The sequence below is a fragment of the Dermatophagoides pteronyssinus genome, unplaced genomic scaffold, assembly GCF_027571235.1.
Source record: "Dermatophagoides pteronyssinus isolate colony J.1.1.1.1 unplaced genomic scaffold, Derpt_VIB-CSIC_2022.12 sq0003, whole genome shotgun sequence".
NCBI classification, from domain to species: Eukaryota; Metazoa; Arthropoda; class Arachnida; order Sarcoptiformes; family Pyroglyphidae; genus Dermatophagoides; species Dermatophagoides pteronyssinus.
Window position 1 is genome coordinate 2,931,694 of NW_027461527.1, and position 25,190 is coordinate 2,956,883.

The window sequence follows — 25,190 nt, forward strand, 5'->3', positions numbered from 1 at the left end:
CAAATCAGTGTTTTATTTTTTTCTGTTGACCACATTGGAATTTGCAACAAATTTCTTTTCCTTCGTTCGTTTGTTCATTCGTTCACTTAATAAATTTCATTTACACATTTGCAAAAAATTTGTTATCAATTTGATCAGTGTCAAAGCTTGAATTACCCATTCTTGTTATGTTTAGCGATGTAGAAAATTTTCATTTTTGCTTGTTTGTGTGATTCACACACACATACATGACAGATCTTCAAAAAAAAATAGCGATGTCGTGTATTTTGGCCAGAAAAAAAATAGTGATGGGCCAAAATCATCATGTTATGTTGTATCACAAACAAACAACGACAACAACATCGAAATATCATTTCGAGATGTAAAAGATGGATGATAAGAAACATTTTGATTTTGATTTTCATATTTTCTTCTTCCTTCTTGGATTATTTGTATGTCGGCATCATCATCGACAAAATGATGATAATAAATTTTCAATGGAATGAAAAATCATCACTTTAATAGATTGCAGCGATTTATTTTATTTTTTTCATTTTTTTTCGCTGATCTGAATATCAATTGATGAAAATAATGTTGTTTGTTTGAAATGAAATGATGATGATTATTATGATGATAAGTGGCTATTATCATCATTTCAAATTTGACGTTTTTTGAACGAAAAAATCGCTGCTCTTGTTATGAATGAAGAACTTTTTTTTGAAGGAAAAGATTAAAGATGTAAGGTGTGTGTGTGTTGTGATATCACGAATTGTTGCTCGAATTGTAAACTTTGAGGAAAAAAATTTTCGGGATCCAAGATTAAGCATTCAAAGAAATTGATTTGTTGGACCTTGTTCGTCATTCATTCAATGACCTTTCATTTTGGCCATTGACCATTATAGCCCATAGAAGCCAATCCAATTACTTTGGGTTTGTTTTCCATCGATATGCATCGATGAATGAATGAATCACATGAGCATCAAATTAATGGGCTATGTGTGTGTGGGTGGGTGGCTAAACCTTATTGAATGATTGAAAAATAAAATTACTTAACCGTGAAAGTAATATTTTATTGGATAATTACATAATTGGTAAATGATAGGTTTTTGTCACCTGTGTGTGTGTGTGTGGCCAAATATTTTCAATTTATCAATGTTTGGTTATGGAAAAACCATTGATTATCTAATTTTTTTTTCTTCTCAGTAAAAAATACTTAGTTTGTTTGTTTGTTTTGTTTTGATCAATGTCTGTATCATCATTGGCCATTTCCGAAATCATCTGAAAAATTTCACATTCGAAACAAAACAAAAAAAAAAATTCATGGATCAATGATATTTTACACACTAAATATAGATTGCTTCCTCATCATATCATCATCATCATCGGATTTGGATTCAAACTTACACGACGATGATAACTTGTATATAAATATCGATTTCATAATTTGACCGCATCAAAGAGAGAAAAAAAAATTTTTCAACTTCAATGGATAATGATGATGACGCTTTTGACGGTGATCATCATGATGTTTTTGAATTTTGTTGAAATTTTTTTTTTTTTGCTACATTCATTCATGGTTCAATGAGAATCATCATAGAATAAATGCCGCGCGTTTTTTTCTGTTGCTGTCGAAATTCAAATTTCACCCAAGAGTTGCTCGATTCACTATAAGGATAATGATCGATGTCGGTTCTTCTTTTTTTTTCGAGGGTACTTTCTTCAACGAAATTCTCTCACTCAATAGGAAAAAGACCCAAAAACCGAAACCAGATTTTTTTTTATTTACTTGGCTTGATTTAATTTAACTTGCGTAGCTAAGAAAAACTCGCGCGTCACTTGTTTTTGTTCAACAAACAGCAACAAAAAAAAATTTGTTGAACGCAATCAAAATATGGTAAAACCGACACACAAACACCAAAAAAAAGCATAAATAGTGTAAAATCATTAAGATCCATCGTTTGATTCACATGTGTGTGGGCGGCTTAATTCAAAAACAAGGACCATTTTCCGCCATATTTTTATCAACAAAATAAAATTCTGGATCCATTTGTTAAAAATCTTTTTTTTTAAAAAAAAAGATCAGATATAACTTAGCCATATCATTAGATCAAACTTAAGAAAAGAAATGCCGTCCTTTGTTTTTGTTTCTCAATGTTCACTATATGATGTAATCATATCATCATCATTAGATGATATTCTGTTATTGCCTCCCCTCTCATCATAATGTTTTAAAAAGCATTCGGAAGAAAACAAGAAAAATTTCGGATAATGTGGTGAATAATATTGATGACGACAACAACAACAACAGCAAAAAGTATCGATTAAATCGATTGATTTCATTTTGTTTCAAATAAGAAGAAGAAAAAATATCTGGGAAATTTTTCCATTGATTTTTCTACATATTTATATAAAAATATTGTTACCGATCAAATCAAAATTTGAATTTTTCTAAAATTTCAAATACAATAGATTTTCTTTGTCTTTTTTGTTTGTTTCTGGTTTTACATTTGTTTTTGTTTATTTTTGTTCAATTGATTGTCTGTCGACAACAAACAAACCAAACCAAACTGCAAAAACAAAAACATCAAAAAAAAAAAAAATCCAAACATGTTCTGGCAAGGGAAAAATGATTCGTTCATGAATTTCCAGAAAATTTCTTTCATTGGTTTTCATCACCAGATTTAATTTCCGTTTTTTTTCTGTTGTTGTTTGTTTGTTTGTTTTCTGTAATCAAATCAAGAATAATGATGATGATGATCATCATCATTTCATTTTTAAAATCTGTTTGATTCTATGCGATTGAATAATAATGTCACCCAGAATGTTTCTAAAAATTGTATTCTTGGTTTTTCATTTTTATTTTTTTTGTTATTAGAAACAAAAAAATCAAAATTTAAAAAAAACAAGCAAAACAAAACGATGCTCGAATAAATGTTTTGCCATCATCATTGGCATCCTACACACACCACATAAAACTTTAGTTCATATCAAAAAAAAAGAATATCTCTCTGCTTGTTTGATTTGAATGAAGAATCATTGTTTATGTTCATTCATTTGTATGATGAACAACAACAAAAAAAACGGATAAATTAAATTTAACTCGAAACATTTAAGATGTGATTTTGCTATTTTACTGAATTCTGAACAAATATATAGTGAACATATAGTGACAGAATTTTCTTCAAACAAAGTTCAACAAATCAACAAGAATATTCAGTCACAATAATGATAGTTGATGATGATGATGAATAATGGTCGAAAATGTAAAGTGACACAATGATGGTGATTGAAGAGATTAAGATCATCAAGTTTTTTTTCTTTCTTTCTTGGATAGAAATTTTGTTTGTCGTTGTGAATTTTGACGATATATGTGATGTTTTCATCGTCACCATCTCTGCTGCATATTCGAGCCAAATATTTTTCATATTTTTACATAACTTTATCGAATGGTTGTCGTTTATAATGAAGAAAATTAGCTTTGGAAAATTCTCATTCATTCATTGATCAATTGATTAATTAGATTAATGAATTTATTAATGAATGAAATGAAGGTGTTGAATACTAATTGAATTCAAATTTGTAAATTAATCACTTAATTATTTTCGTTAATGAATTACCACTCTTTTTTTTGTTTCTTTTAGAAAAAAAAACTAGCATAAAAATTCATATAATGAAATTCATTTTTATAGAAAATTTATTTAGCAAAGAAAAAAAAAATAGCATCCTTGTTCTCACTTCATCATCATCATCAGGATTGAATATAATCGTTTGTTTTTAAAAATCAAGAATAGAATGCCTTTGTGTATATGTCACATGTGTCCTCCAATTTAAAAACGTGCAAACATCTCTCTTTTATTTCTGTAACAAAAGATTCATTCAACAACCAAAAAACAACAACAACACATTTTATTTTAACTATGAATTTTTATTTTTCGTTGCATATTAATTCGTTAATGATAATCGAAAAACAATGAACAAACAATGTTTTTTTTTATGATTTATAAAAATGAAATGAAAAGAATCAATTTCATTATAAACATTTACTTAATTAATGCCATAAATGATGCTATTATCGCCATATTTATTTAACCATAACAAAAACACCTTTTTGATTGTATGATTAATTGATATTGTTGGTTGATGGATTGGAAGACAACATACCTGAATATTGAATCAATTAATTAACCTTTCAATCAATCGATAGGATTTCCTATAATAATCGATTGATATTGTTGATTGACCATTGATCGGTTTGGTCATCATAATCATCATCATCATTTATGTTTAAGATAGAAAAATAAAAATGCTGAATGTATATGTCTTTTGCTAAACTGAAGGAGTGGCCTATTTGTTTTTTTTTTCGCATTATAACCACTTGAATGATGTTTGGTTTTACCACAAAAATGTACATATCGAAAAAAAAGGGGAAAGAAAAAAGGAGGAGCTTCATCAACTTAATCTATATGGATGTTTGAGAAAAAATTACGCCCATCTGAAAAGAAATTCAGAACTAAAAATTAGCTTGTTGCTTATATTTTACAAGTAGAAAAACAAAACTGTTGAACACATCCAATGTGTGTGTGTGAGTGAATATTCACTGTATATGAATGTAAAGTAGGATGCACAAGCCAAAAAAAACAATTTTCCAACAAAATTTTCGATATTGTCGAATACTTTTGATTTGATTGGCCATTTTGTTTGTTTGTTTGTTATCATCAAATGTTTCAAAAAAAGAAAAAAAAACATCTTTTAACATTAACATCACTCAATATTACAATTATATCTTATTCAACTAAGAAGACAACAACAACAACAACAACAACGAAAAAAAAACTTCATAAATAAAAACCACCGACAAACCAATATGTCAATAATATTTTTATTCAAAAAAATTTTTTTTTGAATGAATGAATGAATGACAAACCTTTTTTTCTGATGTGTTTTTTTGTCGAAAAGAATGAATGAATGAATGAATGAAAACATTCTTTTCCAAAAAATTTGGATACATTTTTTTCTTCTAATTAATATCATTTAGCTATTAAACACCGGCAGCATCATTTTTCCTTGTTCTGTTAAACAGAAATACGAACAATCGAATAACATTCAGATTGGAATTTTGTTTGGTTGTTTTGTTTTGAAAAAACGTCTTATCATCGAAATTGATTTTTTTTTTTGAAAACAATAAATCTTTGTATATGTTTGTCACCGTTTTTCATCTTTGAATTCGTTTGTTTGTTTCTTTGTTTGACATTTGGCTTTCCTTTCTGAATCGTATCCTTTTGTCTTTGGTTTGTTTGTTTATTTTTGTTTGTTTGAAATAACAATCATCAAGTGTTTATTGAAAAAAGAAAAATAAGATAATATGGCCGAATTAGAAACAACAACAACAACCACATCGACAACATCAACAAATACAACATTATTATCATCATTGACAACATCCAATGATAATAATGATATTCCATTAATATTACCAATAACAACAAAATATTCAATACCATTAGCTGTTGCTGCAAGTGGAATTGATTCATTATCATCATCATCATCAACAACAACAAAACAATCATCAAATGGTTTACATGGTTTAAATGATGATACAAATCCAGAAATCTATGAAGCTGTTTCAAAAGTTTTACAAAATTATAGCTGGTCATTGGTACCGAAAACAACTAAACCAGTTACAACAAATCAGGTGAAACAATCACATCATGTAAAACGTCCAATGAATGCATTTATGGTTTGGGCACAGGCTGCACGTCGTCAATTATCCGAACAACATCCACATTTACATAATGCTGAATTAAGTAAAACATTGGGTAATTTATGGAGGTAAGTTCAATTGTTTTATTAGTTATATGACATATTTAGATTTCTTTTTTGTTTGATTTGAAAAATAAAATTTAACAGAAATTTAGATGAAAAAACTAAACAACCATTTAAATTGGAAGCTGAACGTCTTCGTTGTCAACATAAAAAAGATCATCCAGAATATAAATATCAACCTAGAAGACGAAAATTATCAAATAAAGCAAATAACAACGATGATGATAAACAACAACAACAACCAAGTATCAAAAGAATTAATCGTAATTCGAAACGAAATATTCAACAATCAATACGTAATCAAAATGATGGTAATCATCATCAACATCATGATAATAACTGTTACAGTGATGATAGTAATGGATTAATGGGCAGATGTAATGATGATGATCATCATCAACAAAATTTGGATCATGATCCGATTAGTCCACGATCAATGGAATCAACATCAAAAGAATCATCAAATTATATGGCTAGTAATAGTCCACCTACACCTCCTACTACACCACAATCAGCAAATCGATCTGGATCACAACATCGTAATAATCAGAATAATAATCAACAACAACAACAAACTGCATTCACATTGAAAAAATATGAATTCTCACCATATGCTCATCTTGTATCGCCCATCGATAAAATTGAAGATGGTAGTGATTGTATTAAAGAACATCAATCCGTTTCGCCAACATCAACATCGATTATTGGTTTACATAATTCTAATGGCTATGGCGATAATCATCATTCGATTGGTAGTGGTAATCATCATCATTTGGTCAATGATCATCATAGTCCGGGTAGTAATTGGTCTCGTTTGGTCGAATCATCATCATCATCACATGGACCATCATCATTCTATCATCCACATCACCATACTCATCATCCACATGTTGCAAGTGAAGCAACAAGTTTGATCAGTGGAAATGTTGATTCGAATACATCGAATACATTGCTTGGTTCAAATAATAATACGGCTGCCGCTGCTGCTGCCGCTGCAGCAACAATGATTGGACAATATGGTAGTGGTGTCGCATCGACCGCCACACCATTATATGTCAATAATATGTCGGCATATCATCCCGGTTCACATGGTCATCATCAAAGCTGGCCAAGATTTGTCACCGATAGCCATCATCATCATCCATATGGTCATCATCATCATCATCATTATGCAGCAACTGCTGCTGAAACAGGTTATGCAACAACAACAGCTCCAAGTTCATTTCACGATTATTATGTAACCACAGCTAAACGCAATAATATGACCAATTTTACTGCAAGCCAAATTGGTAACACTGGATTTATGACAACAACAACAGCAACAACACCAGAAACATCAAATGATCATCATCTTACAAGTTCATTATGGAATTCCACTACATCATCACCAACAACTACTGCTGCTTATCAATGTACCAAATTAGATCCAACGTTCGAAACAAACGGATCAACACATCAGAATCCATTGCTTTCTGTTAATGGATATCGTATGATGTCATCAAATCCATCATCATTATCATCATCATCATCGATAGGCAACATAACCACAACAACTGAAACCATTAATCTTAGCTAAAAAAATAATAATAGTTTTTTTTGATATGATAATAATAATTTAATTTAAATTTTGTAATTATAATAATTAACCATTTTATTCTACTTAAATTAATTTTTTTTAAAAACAAAAATAAAATAATCCTCATGCAAAGATTGAAGTCAAAAAATTTTTTTAAGAAACGAAATTTAAATCAAATTAAAATCAAATTTCAGGCACAAATGCTGGCATCTGTTGGATGATAACTAAATTACGAGTAAATTCTGTTGGTATAGCATCATCGATTAGGCCATGTTTATAAAGTACAATACCATTACCAAAACGATTAATATATGATTGATATTGTCGTTCATAATAATCAATATGACATTCGATTGATGCAAACATTGCTTTACATTCGATCCAAGTGATTAATATTATTTGTTTATCATCATCGATAGATTGTTGTTTGATTTGATCCAATTGATTTGTTCGAAATAATCGTATATTATCGTTCGAATCATCAGTTTTGTTGTTTGATCGTATTAATATCAATGGTAGATTAAGACAAAAATCTGGCGTTACATCATAGTTTCGATCACGTAGCTGTTGTTCACATAGGAATGAAATCTTATTCTTTTGAAGATAATCACGAATTTCCAATTCAAATGACAATCCAACATTTAGACGCATTTGTTGTGTAAAAATACCATCCATCATATCATATAAATTAATTTCCATAATTTCATAAGCTAATCGTCCATTATCACAATCATTCGGATTCTTCAACCATTGTTTGGCAATCTCTTTATTCGGCGATATTTGATTGACAATAAATCGCATCAATGAATAGGCACTGACATTGTATTTTTGTGCCAATTCTAAAATCGATAACGTTTCCGTGGTAGTATCCTTCCATTCCTGAAGGATTTGTTGCATATTAGCTTTGGTATTCGAATATTTATTCGGGAATTCTCGACGAAATTCATAGCTGACCAAACTATAAACAAGTGAAAAATCTAATGAATATTTATCGCAAATAGCATCGATGATTATTTTCATTTGATTCACGCCATTTTTTTCTGTTAAACTTTTTAAATCATCAATAATTGAATCGAAAAGAGATTTTTTCATTACGAACAATATTCGTTTGAAAATTCAAATTTTTTTTGCTGTAAACAAAACAAACATCAAAACTACTATTTTGATCGAGTGAAAAATCTGTCGAAATAGTTGGAATTTGTTTTCAAAATTCACGTGAGTAAAGCAATTTTTTTTAATTTTCAATTGATTTTTTTTTTAATTTCTTAGAATATTATCAAAAATCAAATAATGAGTGATCGATGAAAGAATCAAATGTGTCATTTCGATTAACTTTTTTCAAATAAAATTCCATTTCAAAGAATTAAAAAACTTTTTTATTTGCCGATTTCAATCTGTGGGTCTGCAGTGTTCGGTCAATATAGTCGAAATTGTTTTGGCGCTTTAAACCTTGGTTTTTGAGAAAGTTTTGGAAATTGAAAAAATTGATTAAAATTTTGATTACACCACCATGACGACGCCGAAAAGTGCCTCAATTGTTGCTCCCCAAGAGAAAGGAACCGAAGACAAAGTTGCTGATGTGACAATGGATTCCATCGATATTTCAATTAAAATCAATCCTGATGATAGCATTGTGGTATCTAGCGCAAATGAATCATTCGAAAAGCCAATGGCTAAAAAAAGGATTAAACTTTCCAAAGAAGATAGTGCTCGGATCAAAGCTGAAAAGGAAAAATTACGAGAAGAACGAATACAATTACAAATCGAGAAAAGAAAAAGCCAAATTGGAATTGGAAAAAGTTCGTATAGAAAAGGAAAAAATGAAAATGGAACGAGAAAAACAAATTCTTGAAGAACGAGAAAAGAAACAAAATGAACTACAAATGAAGATGCAGATGAAGGAAAAACTTAGAAAAGAAAGAGAAGAAGAAAAAGCTCGCAAACAAAAACAATTGGAAGAAAAACAGTAAGTATCACTGAAATAATTCTAACTATAAATCAAACTAACAGAAATTCTATTTCGATTCCAGGGCCATCATTGAAGAAGAAAATAAGAAAAAAGAATTGGCAAAGTTAACCGAAAATAAAAAACTGGAAAAAAGTCGAGCATTTATTATGAATTTTCTCAAAAAACCCAATACAAGTTTCAGTGAAAATAGTGATCCAAATACTGATATGAATCGAACATTGTCGACAACAGATAATGAAATTGATTGTGGTGAAGAATATTTATTTGTTCCAGAAAATCTATTCAATTCATTTGATCCTGATCAATTTGATCGTTCAATCATTAATCAGAATGAATCTATCGAAAATCTATATCTTGCTTGTTTATTGTCCGGTAAAAAAGTTCCATATCAATCAATTCCAAACATTCAATCATCATCGATTAATGGCGATGATGAATTGCCTGAACAATATCATTTAAATAATTATATTTATCTGAAATTCTATGAAAATCTTAAACCACCATATTTTGGACCAAAACCATTGACCACTGAAATTGATGGTCGACGACCATTTATCAAATTAGAATCATTAGATTATGAAGTGGATAGCGATGAAGAATGGGATGAAGGTGGACCAGGTGAAAGCCTAAGTAACACTGATTCTGAACCTGAAGAAAAAGATGATTATGAAATTGATAATGAATTTTTTGTACCACATGGTTATCTATCTGATGATGAATTCAATATGAATTCTGATCTTGCCATAAATAATGATAATAATGATAAATCACAAAAAAATACAGGTCCATTAACTAAAGAACAAACATTGCTCAATGAACGAAATCGTATTGGTGATAAATTAGCACCACAAATGATTGGATGTTTTTGGACATCAACATCATCATCGTTGGAACATCAACTATTCGGCCAAGATAAATTGAAATTTTTGGAACAATTTAAAATTTGTCAAATACCATTGCCACCGATTGTTAGCAAACAATAATTTCATGATTGATGTAATTTCAATTAATTTTTCAAAAAAAAATTGTTTCAAAATATTTTTTTTCAATTAAAATAAAAAAAACTTTATATTCTGATTACGAATTGATACAACAAACCGAAAAAAAACTACTTTGATTCGAATTCCTTTTTTTTCTCTCGATTCTTTTTCTATTCTAATCCAACATCAAATATACTCATTATATACAGGAAATAGTCAAGAAGACAATCGATGGCAACAACAACAAAAAATAATAATATATCGGAAGTTAGTAGATCATCATCATCATCGATGATTGTTAAGATACACATTGTGTGTTTGTGTGTGCGTACCATTAAACATTGAAAATGTAATTTTTTGTTCAAATCAAAATATCGTGCCCGATTGTTGTGCACACACACACACAAACACAAAAACTACCGCCGTATACACCACCAGTATGTGTCACGACAATGGGAATTTTTATATCATTTCTCAATTTCATTGTTTAGTAGGTTCAGTGAATAAAGTTTCGATTTTGTTCCTTTTATCATCAGATTGATTCACGTGTGAGCAATTCCATTCAATTTCATTCGGATCTTTTTATTCATTCATTCATTTTGATGATTGTTAATAAAAGTTTGATTCATCTATTGAAGGAGAGAGAGAGAGATAATGATCCAAAAATGGAACTAACAACAGAAACGAAAAGCATTGAGTTGACAATGTGAATTTTTTTATTTTGGCTGATGTTCGGTTATGGCTTGTTATTGCGTGACAATTAAGTATCGGTAATTATTGGAAAATTTGTCCATTACACACACACACACACAATTCAACCGATATTTTTGTTGTTGTTATTGTTGTTGATAATAATTCAAAACAAACAAAAACAACGACAACATTATTACATCATCATCATCATCATCATCATCATTCGATAGATGATTCATTTCCATTTTCGCTTTCGAATCAAATTTGTAACGCGATCGTATCGTATCCTGTGTATGTTTTTCCATTCTGGTATCGTTGTCCAAGTGAAAAAATGATTCAAATTTCATTATCATATGATATAATACGCCCCAATAAGATCCAAACAATAATGATAAAAAAATAGTTTGAAAAAAACAGGAAACTCAATTTTCTAAGCTTGTAGCTTTGTTGTTGTTGTTGAATTTGATGGGGAAATAGAGAAAAAGCCGCCGAAATTGTTGTTGTTGTTGTTGTTGTTATTTGAATTTTGTACCAAACCTAGAGAAAGAATGAAAACAAAATATGATAAATTCATTTGGACTAAAACTATCACGATTTAGATGTTTTGTATCGTTTTTTTCTTTTTTAGACATAGAATATTGTTATTTTCAATGCATACTTATTTTCAAATCCAATGAATGAAAAAATTCTATGCACGTAACTGATTCATAACAGGGATAGCATCTGTTTTTTTTTTTATTTTGCAACTTTATTTTTTACACACAAGATTCTTTGGTATCATGTATTCTCATCGAACAACAAAAGCAAAAAAAATAAAGGAATTTAGCGAAAAACAATTTTTTTTCGAGTAATAACATTCGAAACTATTTTGACAACAATCCGAGAAAAAATAAACACTATATTAACCTATAGTGTTACGCCATTATTTTTGTTTTCATATTTGTTGCATTGTTATCGTTAAAATTCATAATTGAAATCATTTAACAAACAGAAACCGGGTGAAGAAAAAAAAATATTTCAAACAGTTTATTCAGGCATTAACATTTTGTGTGTGTCTGTATGTGGAACATATGTGTGAATAGATTCAAATTATATTTCGGTTCATTGATTGATCGATTGATTGATTGATTGATTGGTTGATTGGCTTATAACAAATTTAAATAAGTTAAAGTGAGTTGTTTAAGATGAATGAATGAAAACAATTATAACCTTATTACTTTATTATTTGTTTTTCTTTCAACAACAAAATGCAAAACTCAAACCAATTTGTTTCGAAAAAATTGAAAAAACGGAAATCATTCAACCCTTTACAAACCCAAAACAAAACAAAATAAATATTGCGCTGATCCATTTGAATGTTTTTTGTTTTCGTTTCTGTTGTTCAAATGCCGACCCGATTACTTTGAAATTATACCGAAAACACAGTAGCCACAGTTGTGTTTGTATCTTTTTGTTGATAAATATGAATTATGTTTCCAAAAAATATTGTAGCGACTATGATGTTGATTGAATCAATTCGAGCGAAATGTGAAACGCGAATACGTTTTTTTTCCTACGGTTTTGTAGTTGTTGTTGTTGTTGTTGAATGGGAAAATCAATTTATAAATTTTGATGATAAAAATGTAAAATATTGTTGTTGGATTGCCCTCAGGCTTTAAAAACAAAAATAAAAATATGCCATCATCAGTGATGGTGATGTCATTTTTATCGGATGAAAACAGTTTGAGTAAAAATGTTTCAAATTTTCAAAATATCCATAATATTTTGGCAGACCTGTCATTCATCACCAAGACCATGGACAAAATTACTTATAATTGACTTAGTGTCAATGGTAGTAGTAGTTTGATGTTTGTAATATTTGTCAACCAATCAGTCAGTCAGTCAGTCAGTCAGTTAGTAAGCATCTTTGTTAATAAAAATACCTCTCGGCTATTTTTTTTTGTCTGCATTGAATTTTTAACACCTGAACGTCTTTTTTGTTGTTGTTAAAACATCATCACTAATAATAAAAGTGTGACATTTTCCATCATTTATGTTTGTTGTTTTCGGATTTAAAGAAGGAAAGAAGGAAAATAGACATAGTGAATCATCTCTTTCCATATTGGTGGATACTTGCATTTTTTTCCTATTTATAGAAATAAGTGAAAAGAATTTTCAGATTTACACTTAGCTTTCAACATTAACACAACTCGCACACACACACACAATAAAATCAATCAAACAAACTAATTGACTATTAGATTGGCTTCGATTATTCGGTTAACAAAATAGGTAAAATTTTTTTCAATTTCCATCGCACTTTATTCGTGTGTTTTATGGTGTATGTATTATGGTGTGTTGAGAAATTTAATTTTCAATTCTTTAGTTCATTTTGTTTTTCACTGAATAATAATGTTCGATCATCATCATCATAAGCAATGATGATGACAAGCTAAGTGTTAATGTAAAAAAATATAAATATAAATGTGTGTGTGTATGTGTTAAATTAAATGGTTGAACAATTCTGAATATTTCGGGTGTGTGTATGTGTTTTCGGTCTGTGTCGATAATCAAATTATTTCATTCAATTACCACCACTATTCATCCAGGGAAGAAAATATTGGCCCTTTTTTCACAATCATCATCATCTCTAATCGATTTGCTTGATGTTTTTTATTATTTCAATTTAGGGAAAAAATGCAGGCCAATTTTCCATCATCATCATCCCTTCTGATTTTACAGTGTTAATGGCTATTGTTGGGATGATGATGATGATTTGTGTTTGACGCAACCTTTCGATGTCAATTTGAAAAAAGAAGAAAATTCCAAATAAATTTGAATTTAAATTTGAATTTTATTTTTATTTACATTTTAAAATTGATTATTCTGGCTGTTACAAATCAATCAGAAAATTAGTTTGAAAATTTTAAATGAATTTTTAAAATGAAATGAAATGAACATCAATTGAAAGGATTGAGAGAAAAAAAAAGTTTTTTATTTTCAAAATGCTTTTCTTTTAATCTTTGCTTAGATTAACTGGTTGTTGATGGTGGTTATTGGAGGTTCGATCAAGATCTACAATTTTATCATTATCTGAATTTTGTTTCAATGAATTATCATCACTTAAAGATTCAAATTGATCGAGTATAACTGATGATGGTGATTTATTCATCAAATCATCATTGATAAGATCATCATCATCTTGAACATCACCATCATTCAATATTGGTGATAAATTTGAATGATTTTGATGATGATTTGGGTGATGAACTACTGAATTATTCGATGATAATAAACTTTCGATACTAAATTCCGTACGATTTGTTGCTGATGATCGATAATTATCATTGATTAATGGTGATCGTTGTTGTTGTTGTTTTTCCGCTATCAAATCTTCATTTTGTTGTTTAATATTATCATATCCCATTAAACGTTTGTAAATGTTATTCATTTCATTATTTGATTGTTGCTGTTGATGATGTTGTGATTGTTGATTCATTGCGAATCGATTTGTTAATGTTTGAAAAAAATTAATAGCTTGTTGTGTTGCAAAAAATGCAGCTGCATTTGTTGGAACAATTGGATTTGATGATGATAATAACGGTTGTGTTGTTGGTCTAATCGTTGATGGTGGTAGTGTTGGTGGTGGTAATGTCGGTATAGAATGATGATGATATGTAAATGGTCGATTAATTGATGCCGTAGCCGCTATTGATGGTTTACGGTTAGTAACTAATGATATTGGTGAAGATAAAATTGGACGTCCATTAACGACGACATCATCTTCGTCATCATCATCATCATCATCGTCATCATCATCGGGTACAGAAAGTCCCATATGACGACGAACTTTTCGTTGTGCTTTACGTCGACGAAAATCACCTTTTTTAAAATCTTCTAAATTTGCCGGATGTATTGCCCAATAATGACCTTTACCATTAGCACTACGTCCTGCTTTCATAAAACAATCATTTAATGATAAATTATGACGAATACTATTACGCCAACCAGGTCCACGATTACGAAAATATGAATAATTATCCAAAATATATTGATAAATATCGGCTAAAACCATTTTTTCATCCGGCATACTTAAAATTGCCATTGCAATCAAACCAATATATGATTGTTGTGGTTTATGATCATCATGTGAATATGAATAACGTGAATGATGATGATGATGATGATGAGATCGATTATAGTTTCCGCTGCCATTAGTTGCCTTTGTTGATGTCGTTCGATTATTGTTGACCATTGTTGATTGTGGCGGACGCGAACCAATAAATGCTGGTGATAATGATAATGATGATGATGTTGTACCATTCGTTATCAATGATGATTGATTATGATGATGAAGATTTTGTATTGATTTTGTTAATTGATATTCAGCAGCTAAATGTGCTTTAGTAAAATGTTGTGCTAAAATTGTTGCAGCCATTGATGATGATGATGATGATTGTGATGGAAGAGTTGGTGGTGGCGGTGGTGGTAGCCGTTGATGATTATGATTCAAACAGGAATTAGATAATGCTAATAAATGATTCATATAGATTAATTGTTGTTGATCAATGATATTCGATGATGGTGATGATGATAAATGATGATTGTGATTATGTGGATGATGATCATTGATCATATCGGTTGATGAATTAACATTGTTTTTAATCAAATCCATTTTTTTCAACAAAAAAATCAAATCAAACGAAGCCCGTTTTCTATGATGACGAATTTGAAAATGAATCAATCTTTTCGACCAACGACGACAACAGCAACAAATTAATAAAGTTTTCAAAGAATAATATTTTTCTTCTTCTTCTTCTTTTTTAGGCAGATTTGTTTGCATTTTTTTCGCAGTTTGTTGTTGTTGTTGTTGATGATGATGTATATAACCACAATATATACAGCCAAACAACAACAACAACAACAATAATAATAATAATAACAACAACAATGAAAACAACAACAACAACAACAGAGAGAGAGAGAGAGAAAGAAAAAAAGGCAGACCTAATATTTTTGTTGTGTTTAAAAACACAACAAACTTTGGATAAATATTTTCATTTTTTTTATTTGTATTTTTTTTATTTGCTGCCTTAAGCATAATAACTTTTGTGTGTGTGCTAAAGTGTTATGTAAAAATAGGTGGAGCATAAGCTAATGCGAAACGCATGTGTTTCGTTGATGTTTTTTGTGAACATCATCAATTAACACAGAAGGGGAAAAATAGGTAGAAAAAAAAAAATCAAATTGAAAATCAAATATTGCAATTCCCTTCGGATGATGATTGTTTTGTTTAGTTGTTTAGTTATCTTTATTGATCGTTGTTTGACACATCTAGCATCCAAATATTTTGATTTTGTTGATGATGATGATGATGATCTTGTCATATTGGTAAAAACGCATGTTTTCCATTTTCAAAACTAGATGGAAAAACACTTCAAATATTGACCACACACCACCATCATCAATGATCCTATAGCTATATATATAAAAAAAAGCTAACAAAGAGGTGTGTCTTGTGTTTGAATTTTCTCCGCCTTTGAAACTTTTTTCTTTCTGTGCTGAATTCATGTGTTTTTTTGGTTGTTTTTTACAAAAACACAACAGCAAAACAAACGGATACCCAGGAGCCAAACCAGGATGAAACATTTCAACAACAACAACAACAAAAAAGCATCTCCATTATCTTTTTTTTTATATTTTGCTGTTGGCTGTTGTTGTTGTTCAATTTATTTATTTATTTATTTCATGTTTGATGTTGTTGTTGTTGTTGTTGTGTTTATATAGCCAACAAAATAAAATACCGAATTGGCAAGCAAAAAAAAAAATCCAAAACTTTTTTTTTGCTATTGCCAAACCCAACAACAATAATAACATCGTCATGTCAGAAAACAATTTTCTTCCATTACAACAACAAAAAAAAACAGAATAGATAAATAAATAATCACATTAGACAATGATGAGATATATAAAAAAAAGTTGTTGTTGTTGTTATCATTTGAACAACAACAATAGTTAAATCCATTGGAAACAAAAAATATTATTACCAAAGTAGATGTTGATGGCACACCATTTAACAATGATTTCAATCAATTGACCTTTTCCATTTTAAATTCAATATTTTTTGTTGTTGTTGAACAACACGAAAAACTATGTTCCATTTGACCGGAACTACTGTGTGTGTGTTAAATAGGAAAAATTTTCATATCTTTCAATATTGATCGCATGACAAGATACACGAGAGAAATGAAATGACATTTGATGATGATCTTGAATTAAATAGATTTTTTTTCTGCTGTTGTTGTTGTTGAAAGAGTTGATCATCATCATCATCATTTTCACTCTCTTTTCTTTCATTTTTTCATTCGTTTTCATTCGTCATTTCATGAATGGTGAATATGACAAAAGAAAAATCACTGAAAATAGTGTTTAAAAAGAAAGACCATATGATAATGACCATTGTCCAGCACAGACAACTTGACTGAATGACTGACATTTTTTGTTTTGTTTTTGTTTTGGCCCCAAAACAATATTGTTTTCTGATAAAAACGAAGTGAAAAAAAAGAAAGAAAAAATCTTTTTTTCCAATCAGAAAATAATCAATGATTTGATGACCATTTAGGTTAGAATTGAATTGAATTGAATGAATGAATCCATTCAACACTTTAACTGCTTCTGTGTGTATTTGTGTGTTTCTGTTTTTCTTCTGATGTTGATGATGAATGAATGATAATGATGGCACCATAAACAAACATATAGACAAATTGTAATGATCTATTGTCCATCTATTTGACCATTGTCGTCCATTAACTCATTCTCTGTGTGTCGATTTAGTTGCTCTTTTGTTGTTGTTGTTGTTGATTTTTTTCAACACAAAATAAAAATTAAATCACAACATGTTTTCTTCTTCTTCTTCTTCTTTTGTTCTTTTTGTTTCCAGTCAATTCATTCACGCGATAAAAACTTAAAATGAACATTTATTTAAGATCAGATCAGACAAATTGTCACCAAACAACAACAACAACAACAATAATAATCAGAAAAACATGAAAACAAATTATGGTGACAACATGCAAACAACTAGAAAAAACAACAACAACAACAAAATTTGTAATGAATGGGTTCTTTCTAGATTGGACATTTGTATTAATTAAGAAGACAGACAACAAAAAATTGTCTGTGCAAATCATTCTCTGTACGATAAGAATCATTGGTGAATGATTTTTTTTTTGGGAATATTATTTCTATCCAAACATGGTTCATCTATAGATTAAAAAAATAGTTTGGCCATATTCAAAATATTGAAACTGAAAAAAAAACCATTTTAAAGTGGTTGATATTTACTTTTATATGATTCACACCTAATGATGAGTGGTGGTTCACTAAAATATTTTGATTCAATTTTTTTTTTTATTTTGACTGAAATCAAAATCAACAAATGTGTTTTATACTCTTCGCTTAACACACACACAGGATAGAATTCATATTCATAGAGGTGTGAAACTTGGAAAAAGTGTAACATTAACAATTTTTTTTTCTTCTAACGAGATTAAGTGATCAAATCAAATTGGGGACCACACCATAAGTTTGGGTTAGATTTTTGTTGTTGTTGTTTTGTTTACATTAGGAACCATTCAAGTGTTTTCAGGTCACCACATTATTATTATTATTGATCATCAATGATGATGATCTTGATGGACCCAGAAAACTTCTTTTTTTCTCTCTTAAATGAGCCAATCATATATTTAAAAGGTTGTAAACGTTGCAACTGCCATAAATGTGATTCATTTTTCCGGATAAATCTTTACGATAATCATCATCATTATTGATAATGTAAACATGGTTAAACCTTTATTCTTTTTTTTCCTGGTTGCTTACAGTTATTTACAATTAAAATTCATTCAAATCAATTCGATTGAATTGAATTGGATTTCATTCATAATTTTCTTTTTTTTTCAAGTGATTTTCCTTTTTGGAAAAAATAATTTTTCAGTTCGTAACAACAACAACAACAAAATTCGTAACTATTTCGACACAATAATCATTATTATTATTATATGGAAAAAAATAACTACAATAAAATCATCATTATGATTTCAAGGCCCAGGAAAATCCTTTTATTATTATATGAATTTTTTTTTTTTTTTGGTTGTGTAAATAAACAAAATCTTATCCCACACACACACACACACACACACGATTGATAAATAAATAAAAATTTCGCTGATGATGATCATCATTAGGGTCTAGCCATTTTGGAACCATAATTCATACGTCGACAATAGGATTTTTTTTTTTGTCATCATCATCGATCTAAATAAATGAATAAGAAGATCAGACAAAACTTTTTATATTCATTAGTGTGTGTGTGTGTATATAAAAGTATTTATTAATCAGATTTAGTGAGACCGATTATAAGATTTTTTTTTTTTGTTTGTGTCTGTGTGTGTTTGTGTGAATGACTGATTTTGTTTTTGGTTTTTTCCATTCACTCATTGTATTTTGTTTTCAATGATATAATCTTCAATAACAACAACAACAACAATAACGACGAAGGTAGAATAAAATCAGTATCGTTGTTGTTGTTGTTTCTTTTCATTTTTGTGGCTTAAAATCTCAGACAAACGTAAACAAAAATGGTTTCTAAGTTGAAACAGCTCGCGGATGCATGTATGTTGATATATGGATGGATATGGTCTTGAAAATTGAAAAAAGCAAAAAATTTTCAAGTATTCATAATGTGTTAGCGATTGAATGAGTGATGGCCATCAAATGAATAATTTTTTTCTAGTTATCCAGATAAACATCCAAAAATGCCAAGTGTCAAGGGAAAGAAACAGAGAAAACAAGGTTATCAACTGCCTTTGCTTTTTTTTTTTTTTTGATTCTCAATCATCAACCTTTAAGATTCTTTTTGATCAAAACAAAATATGAGGAAAAAATTTTTGATTGAAATAGAGGGCAATATAAATAAAGGTTCAAGTGTTAATGTGTTAAATCATCATTAGTTTTTCCTTTTTTCTAACAAAATCAAATCCATAACGTTTTTTTTTTCTTCTTTTTTCTTGATTTTGAAATGTTAAAAACATAATGGTGTGGTGGCGATATGATTGAATGATATGTCAACAATCAAGTTACTTATATTCTTTGATGATTTACTTTAATATATTGCTATCTTTTTGTATAATGGACATGGTTGATGTATTCATCATCAACTAAATAGAAAATAGAGGTGTTTTCAATCTGACAAGAGTGAGAGAGAACCATTATAGTTGCTCAAATCATTGAATGATCAATGAATGATGATCGTTGATTGTTCATGTTGTTGTTGTTTCTTGATGATAATTTAACACCTCGGGTTTTTTTTCTGACTTTTTTTCGGTGATGAGGGTGATGTATGATGGATGATGATGATGGTAAAAACTCATCATCATCATCGTCATCGTGTCATGTCAATCATTTGAATCCATTTAGAGGTGATAGGTAAAGTCATCAAGTCTCGACAATCATTTAGATTTGAAAAAAAAGAATTTTCAAGAAGCAAAACGTTTTTTCGCTACAATCGGAACAATAAAATATCGTTAGTGATTCGTTGGCCATCATTTTATTCAGCCATCTTTTTCCCCCTTCAAAATCATTGATCACAGCTAACGGCCTCTATTGTTTGAGAATCAAAACAAATATTCATGGAATAGTTATTTATCATCAACGATAGATGGCATACAAAATGCTATAATTTTTTATTTTATTGCTGAAAAAAGTTATAAAAAAAATTCATCAATTTCTCCCTTCATCATATAATAGAAATCAAGTGGTGATCGAAATAAAATGCAAAATGTCAAGTGGATCCAATTTCGCACTATGAATTCATTTATTCACTACATTAGTTCATTTTTTTTGCCACTTTCTAAATCTATTTTATTTTCGGTCATTGCACGGCTGATACTGAAATGAACTGAAAAAAAACAAAACGAAACAAAATCGAATTACCGATAATAATAAAGAATATCCAATTTGAGAGAAAGAAAAAAATGGAAAATAACAAACATCCCATTGAATTATCCCTTTTTTTCGCTTGAATACTCTTGTTTTCTATTTACACATTTGTGGACCACATTTGTCAGTTGACCGGAGAATCATGTAAAACAAAACAAAACAAAAACAAAAAATTCTTTTCGTCGTTGTTTTTGCCGATTGGGCACATCTTTTTTTTTTTGGTGATGTTGTTTTAAACAAAACAACAAAAAAAAAACAGACACAGTGTGTTGGTAATGGTGTTAAGCCTATCAAAATTGGTAGTATCAAACGAACCGAAAGAAAGAATTACTAGAGAGAGAGAGAGAGAGAGAGAGAGAGAGAGAGGAAGAGAAAGATCCATCTAGAGCCAAAAGCCAAGTATCCATCCGACAATATATGAAATATAACATCCCGTTGAAAATTTTTTCTTTTTTTTGCCAATTCAGGATTCAGGCCTAATTAAGGTCGACCACAACAACAACAACATGATTTGGAATTACCAACAACAACCAAGTACTACTTACAATCATCATCATCACTATATATATCTTATTATATTGACATGAACACTATTTAAACATCCCCAAAAAATTCACTATATTCACCCCCCTCCTCTATGATGATCATTCCGCATGATCTACATTACTTATATTGACTAATGTATGTGTATTGTGTGTGTGTCTATTGTGTATTTTTTATTTATTATTTAGTGATTAGAATTCCATAAAAAAAACAAAACAAAAAAGGAGAACCAAATATATTCCCTCTCTATTCATTCAATAATAAACAAAATTATCTAAACAAAGTTAAATGAAAGAATCGGTGAATATAATCATGTTCAAATGAAACACAGAAAAAAAGCCAAAAGAATCATCCGCTTTATATAAAGTGTAGTGTGTGTGTTTGTTGTAATCATAATTCTATTGTGATTACAATGGATTCTATATCATATCATATCATTGTCTTTTTTTTTCCCTTTGTATTTTATCCAAATATATAACGTTATTTATAATGAAAAACCTTTAAGAATCAAGATGTTCAAGATATTGCATTTTTTATATTGTTTTCACTACACTCATTTCTTATCAAAAAAAAAAATATATTTCAATGATGATGATACACTTGGAAAACAAAACAAAACCAAAACAAAACAAAACGGAAAAATTCTGTACGATAGGCATCCAAATCTAATTATGTTTTTTTTTCTGTGTGCAGTGTGCATCATTGGTTTATTGGCATCATCATCATCATCATCATTGAGGATAGAATGCGTTTGGATTCTATCGATGCTTGTGTGTACCAAATTGTATATGGCTTTTTTGTGTTTTTTTTTTTGGCACGTGAGACTTTTTTTTTCCTGGTTGTCGGCATAACTGTCTCTGTGTATGTCTGTTTTTTTCAATATGAACTTTACACAATTAGATTGTTGGACCAAGAAAATGATAATAATAAAAAAAAAAATATTGGATTGGATTTTGTGTTCCATTTTAGATTCAATTGAAAAATGATGATGGGGAAAATTTCTTTTTATTTTTTTATTGCCTGATATCAAATCGGATGATTCAATTTAAAGCATTGAATTTTTCTAAAAAATTTTGTTTTCAGTTATCGAGATGAAACAAAGTTGGAATTTTTTCAATTTTTTTTTGTGTCAAATTTGTTATCATGAAATTCAATGGAAAAAAATGGTCAAGCAATGATGATCACACCTTGTCCATTGACAAGTCAGTTATTCATCGTCATCATATCTTTTCATACAAAAATCGTGATAACATCTAAATCCAAAACAGAAGATTTCATTGTTATTAATTTCATATTTTTTTTTTTTTTTGATAGATATTTTGGCACATGTATAATTTTGTCTCCAATCAATAGTGTTAAAGATGATAATGGTGGTGGTTTACTTTTTTTTCACAATTTTCTTTATCAAAATCGCTGTCCTTTTCTTTCTGCAGCATCATCATCCTACTATCATTCAAATTATTCTCATTATATGATCATATTGTATAGCGTTCATAGTGTTAAATGAATGAATAACATGATATAGTTTGTATAATTAAATTCATTTTATACACACAATACATATACAAATACAAATATTTTTCATTTCGATACAATCACGGATGTTGTTGATTTAGATCCTTTTAAAAAATGAAAAAAATTTTCAATTCAATTCATATATGTGATTATCAATGAATTTTTTTTTCTTATTCAACCTAACCTAAGAAAACCAAAGAAAAAACAACTGTTCCGCCTTGCCTTCCACCCCCACCCCAAAAATCTTTTCCTTTATCCATAAAGCAAAGCGAACAACAACAACAAAAATTCAAGTGGGAGGTGTATATAATAAAGTCAAGATGATGATAATAATAATGATGAAAATGATGACCAACAACAACAACAAAATGACCAACTTAGCCCTCGTGTGTGTGTCATCATCATATATAATTGATAGATGATAAAAGTGATGTGATATGTGTTTAAAACATCAACAACAATGATGATTCGCGCGACTTTTTCTTCTTTTGTTGACCATAATAATAACATAATGAATAGTATGTGTGTGTTTGGTCTCCAATATCAAATGTGACTTTTTTAAAAGAAAAGAAAGAGAATATTTTCGTTGATCATCATTATTATTATCATTATCATCTATACAGAGATAGAGAAAAATGTATGACGAACTAAGAAAATGATATGATCAAGATTATGTGTTTATAATGGTAATGCGATCATCATCATCATTTTGAGGAGCGGTTATACATTGGTTATTCCGTTTATTCATTCATTCATTCATTCATTCATTTAAACATTCTTTTCAATTTTAAATATTGTTGTTGTTTCAATCATAATCATCATTGATGGTGTTGATTTTGAACAAATCTTTGTTTCAAAATTTATAATTTTATTTATTTCATTATATTGAGAAAATTGAAAAATTATGCAAATTTTTTTTAGTTTATCGGTTATGTCACCAGGTTTTTTATTTCCATGATATTTGATTACAATTTATTTTTTGTTGTGAATCCTGTTTCAAATCCAATCGATAAGATAATCGATCGATAAGATTAATCAATCAAATGTATGTTTCAAGTATATCGATTGCTTTCGTTTTTTTCTCTCTTTCTTTCTATTTTCCAATCATAATATTTATCTATTTTGTTTTGACAAGTACAAAATGGCTATTTAGCTTATTTGATTTTTCTCGCTATTTCATTCATATAAACACACACACAGTGTTTATATATTGATCATCAATTGATTGACTTTTCAAAATGAATCTTTCGTTCGTTCATTCGTTCGTTATTTTCGTCAAACTGAAAGTTAATGAACTAATTATTTTTTTGCTAGAAACAAACAAACACACACACACACTCAATATATTTTGTTGCCTTATTTTCAATTAATTATCGGTAAAATGCAAACACAGAAATTCCTTTAGGATATTGAGAGAACACTTCTTTTTGGTATAAATGAAACAAATTGTCTTTTTTTTCTGAAAGAAAAATACACATTTGATAGATCAGTTGAGAGAAACAATTTTCTCCTCAGTATAATCAATGGCAGGAGAAAAATTGATCAAAAAAAAAAACAAAATTCAAATGGTCAATGGTTGATGATCATGGTTGGTGGACAGGTACACAGATCAAGAGCAAAAGAAGAAGAAAAAAGATCATCGATCAGGTGCAGCAACATTTAAACAAAAATGAACAAAAAAACAGCAATTTCTCTCTAGCAAGCTCTATCATTCTCTCTTTCTTCATTGTGAATGTAAGGCACGTTTTCTATTTATCACATTTTTTTTTGCATTTTCTTAGATGTCAATTTTGTAGGTGTGTTTCTTTCTTTAAGATGATGATGATGATGATGGAAATGAATTTCTTTCATTTCTCTTTCCATTTGCATTCTTGTTGTCGTTATAATTATGATGATGATGATGAGGATTTTATGCATTTAACACTCGCACACACACACACACTATGGTTTTGAATGGAATTTTTTGCTTTTGTTGTTGTTGTTGTTGATGTTATTTGGACAAATAAATCATTGGAAAAAGTATAAGTATTGTATGTGTGTGTGTGTTCCAACCCTATTATTACGCTGATTTTTTTTCACCAAAAATTTTTTTTTCTGGTGACTTGTTGTTGTTTGGATCTGATTCTATTGTTGTTGT

The 25,190-nt window shown here is 29.2% G+C and overlaps 4 protein-coding genes and 1 long non-coding RNA gene across 5 annotated transcripts; 2 read left to right on the top strand and 3 right to left on the bottom strand.

The window, feature by feature from the left end:
* Positions 1 to 5,120: 5,120 nt before the first annotated feature.
* On the top strand, positions 5,121 to 7,510 carry LOC113793693 (uncharacterized). Its single transcript, XM_027343755.2, has 2 exons — positions 5,121 to 5,808; positions 5,887 to 7,510. The coding sequence occupies exons 1-2, from the start codon at positions 5,342 to 5,344 to the stop codon at positions 7,376 to 7,378; spliced, it is 1,959 nt and encodes a 652-aa protein (XP_027199556.2). The 5' UTR covers positions 5,121 to 5,341; the 3' UTR covers positions 7,379 to 7,510.
* On the bottom strand, positions 7,428 to 8,559 carry LOC113793695 (CDAN1-interacting nuclease 1). The gene has a single exon (XM_027343757.2). The coding sequence runs from the start codon at positions 8,468 to 8,470 to the stop codon at positions 7,562 to 7,564; it is 909 nt and encodes a 302-aa protein (XP_027199558.2). The 5' UTR covers positions 8,471 to 8,559; the 3' UTR covers positions 7,428 to 7,561.
* A 134-nt stretch (positions 8,560 to 8,693) lies between these two features.
* Positions 8,694 to 10,431, top strand: LOC113793694 (uncharacterized). The gene is given in 3 exon segments (XM_027343756.2): positions 8,694 to 9,128; positions 9,130 to 9,344; positions 9,409 to 10,431. Coding segments are annotated over 3 exon segments (1,377 nt in total). The 5' UTR covers positions 8,694 to 8,888; the 3' UTR covers positions 10,331 to 10,431.
* A 457-nt stretch (positions 10,432 to 10,888) lies between these two features.
* On the bottom strand, positions 10,889 to 11,857 carry LOC142644836 (uncharacterized). The gene is made up of 2 exons (XR_012846008.1): positions 11,679 to 11,857; positions 10,889 to 11,557 (listed from the first exon to the last, which is right to left on the bottom strand). It is a non-coding gene; the product is annotated as an uncharacterized LOC142644836 (long non-coding RNA).
* Positions 11,858 to 13,833: 1,976 nt separating this feature from the next.
* On the bottom strand, positions 13,834 to 15,848 carry fd102C (forkhead domain 102C). Its single transcript, XM_027343669.2, has one exon. It carries the CDS (start codon positions 15,840 to 15,842, stop codon positions 14,016 to 14,018), a length of 1,827 nt encoding a protein of 608 aa, XP_027199470.2. The 5' UTR covers positions 15,843 to 15,848; the 3' UTR covers positions 13,834 to 14,015.
* Between the last annotated feature and the right edge of the window lie 9,342 nt (positions 15,849 to 25,190).

Coding starts and splice junctions, on each gene's coding strand:
- LOC113793693 (XM_027343755.2), top strand. CDS start 5,342: ATGGCCGAATTAGAAACAACAACAACAACCACATCGACAACATCAACA. Junction 5,809..5,886: donor ACATTGGGTAATTTATGGAG/GTAAGTTCAATT, acceptor AAAATTTAACAG/AAATTTAGATGAAAAAACTA.
- LOC113793695 (XM_027343757.2), bottom strand. CDS start 8,470: ATGAAAAAATCTCTTTTCGATTCAATTATTGATGATTTAAAAAGTTTA.
- fd102C (XM_027343669.2), bottom strand. CDS start 15,842: ATGCAAACAAATCTGCCTAAAAAAGAAGAAGAAGAAGAAAAATATTAT.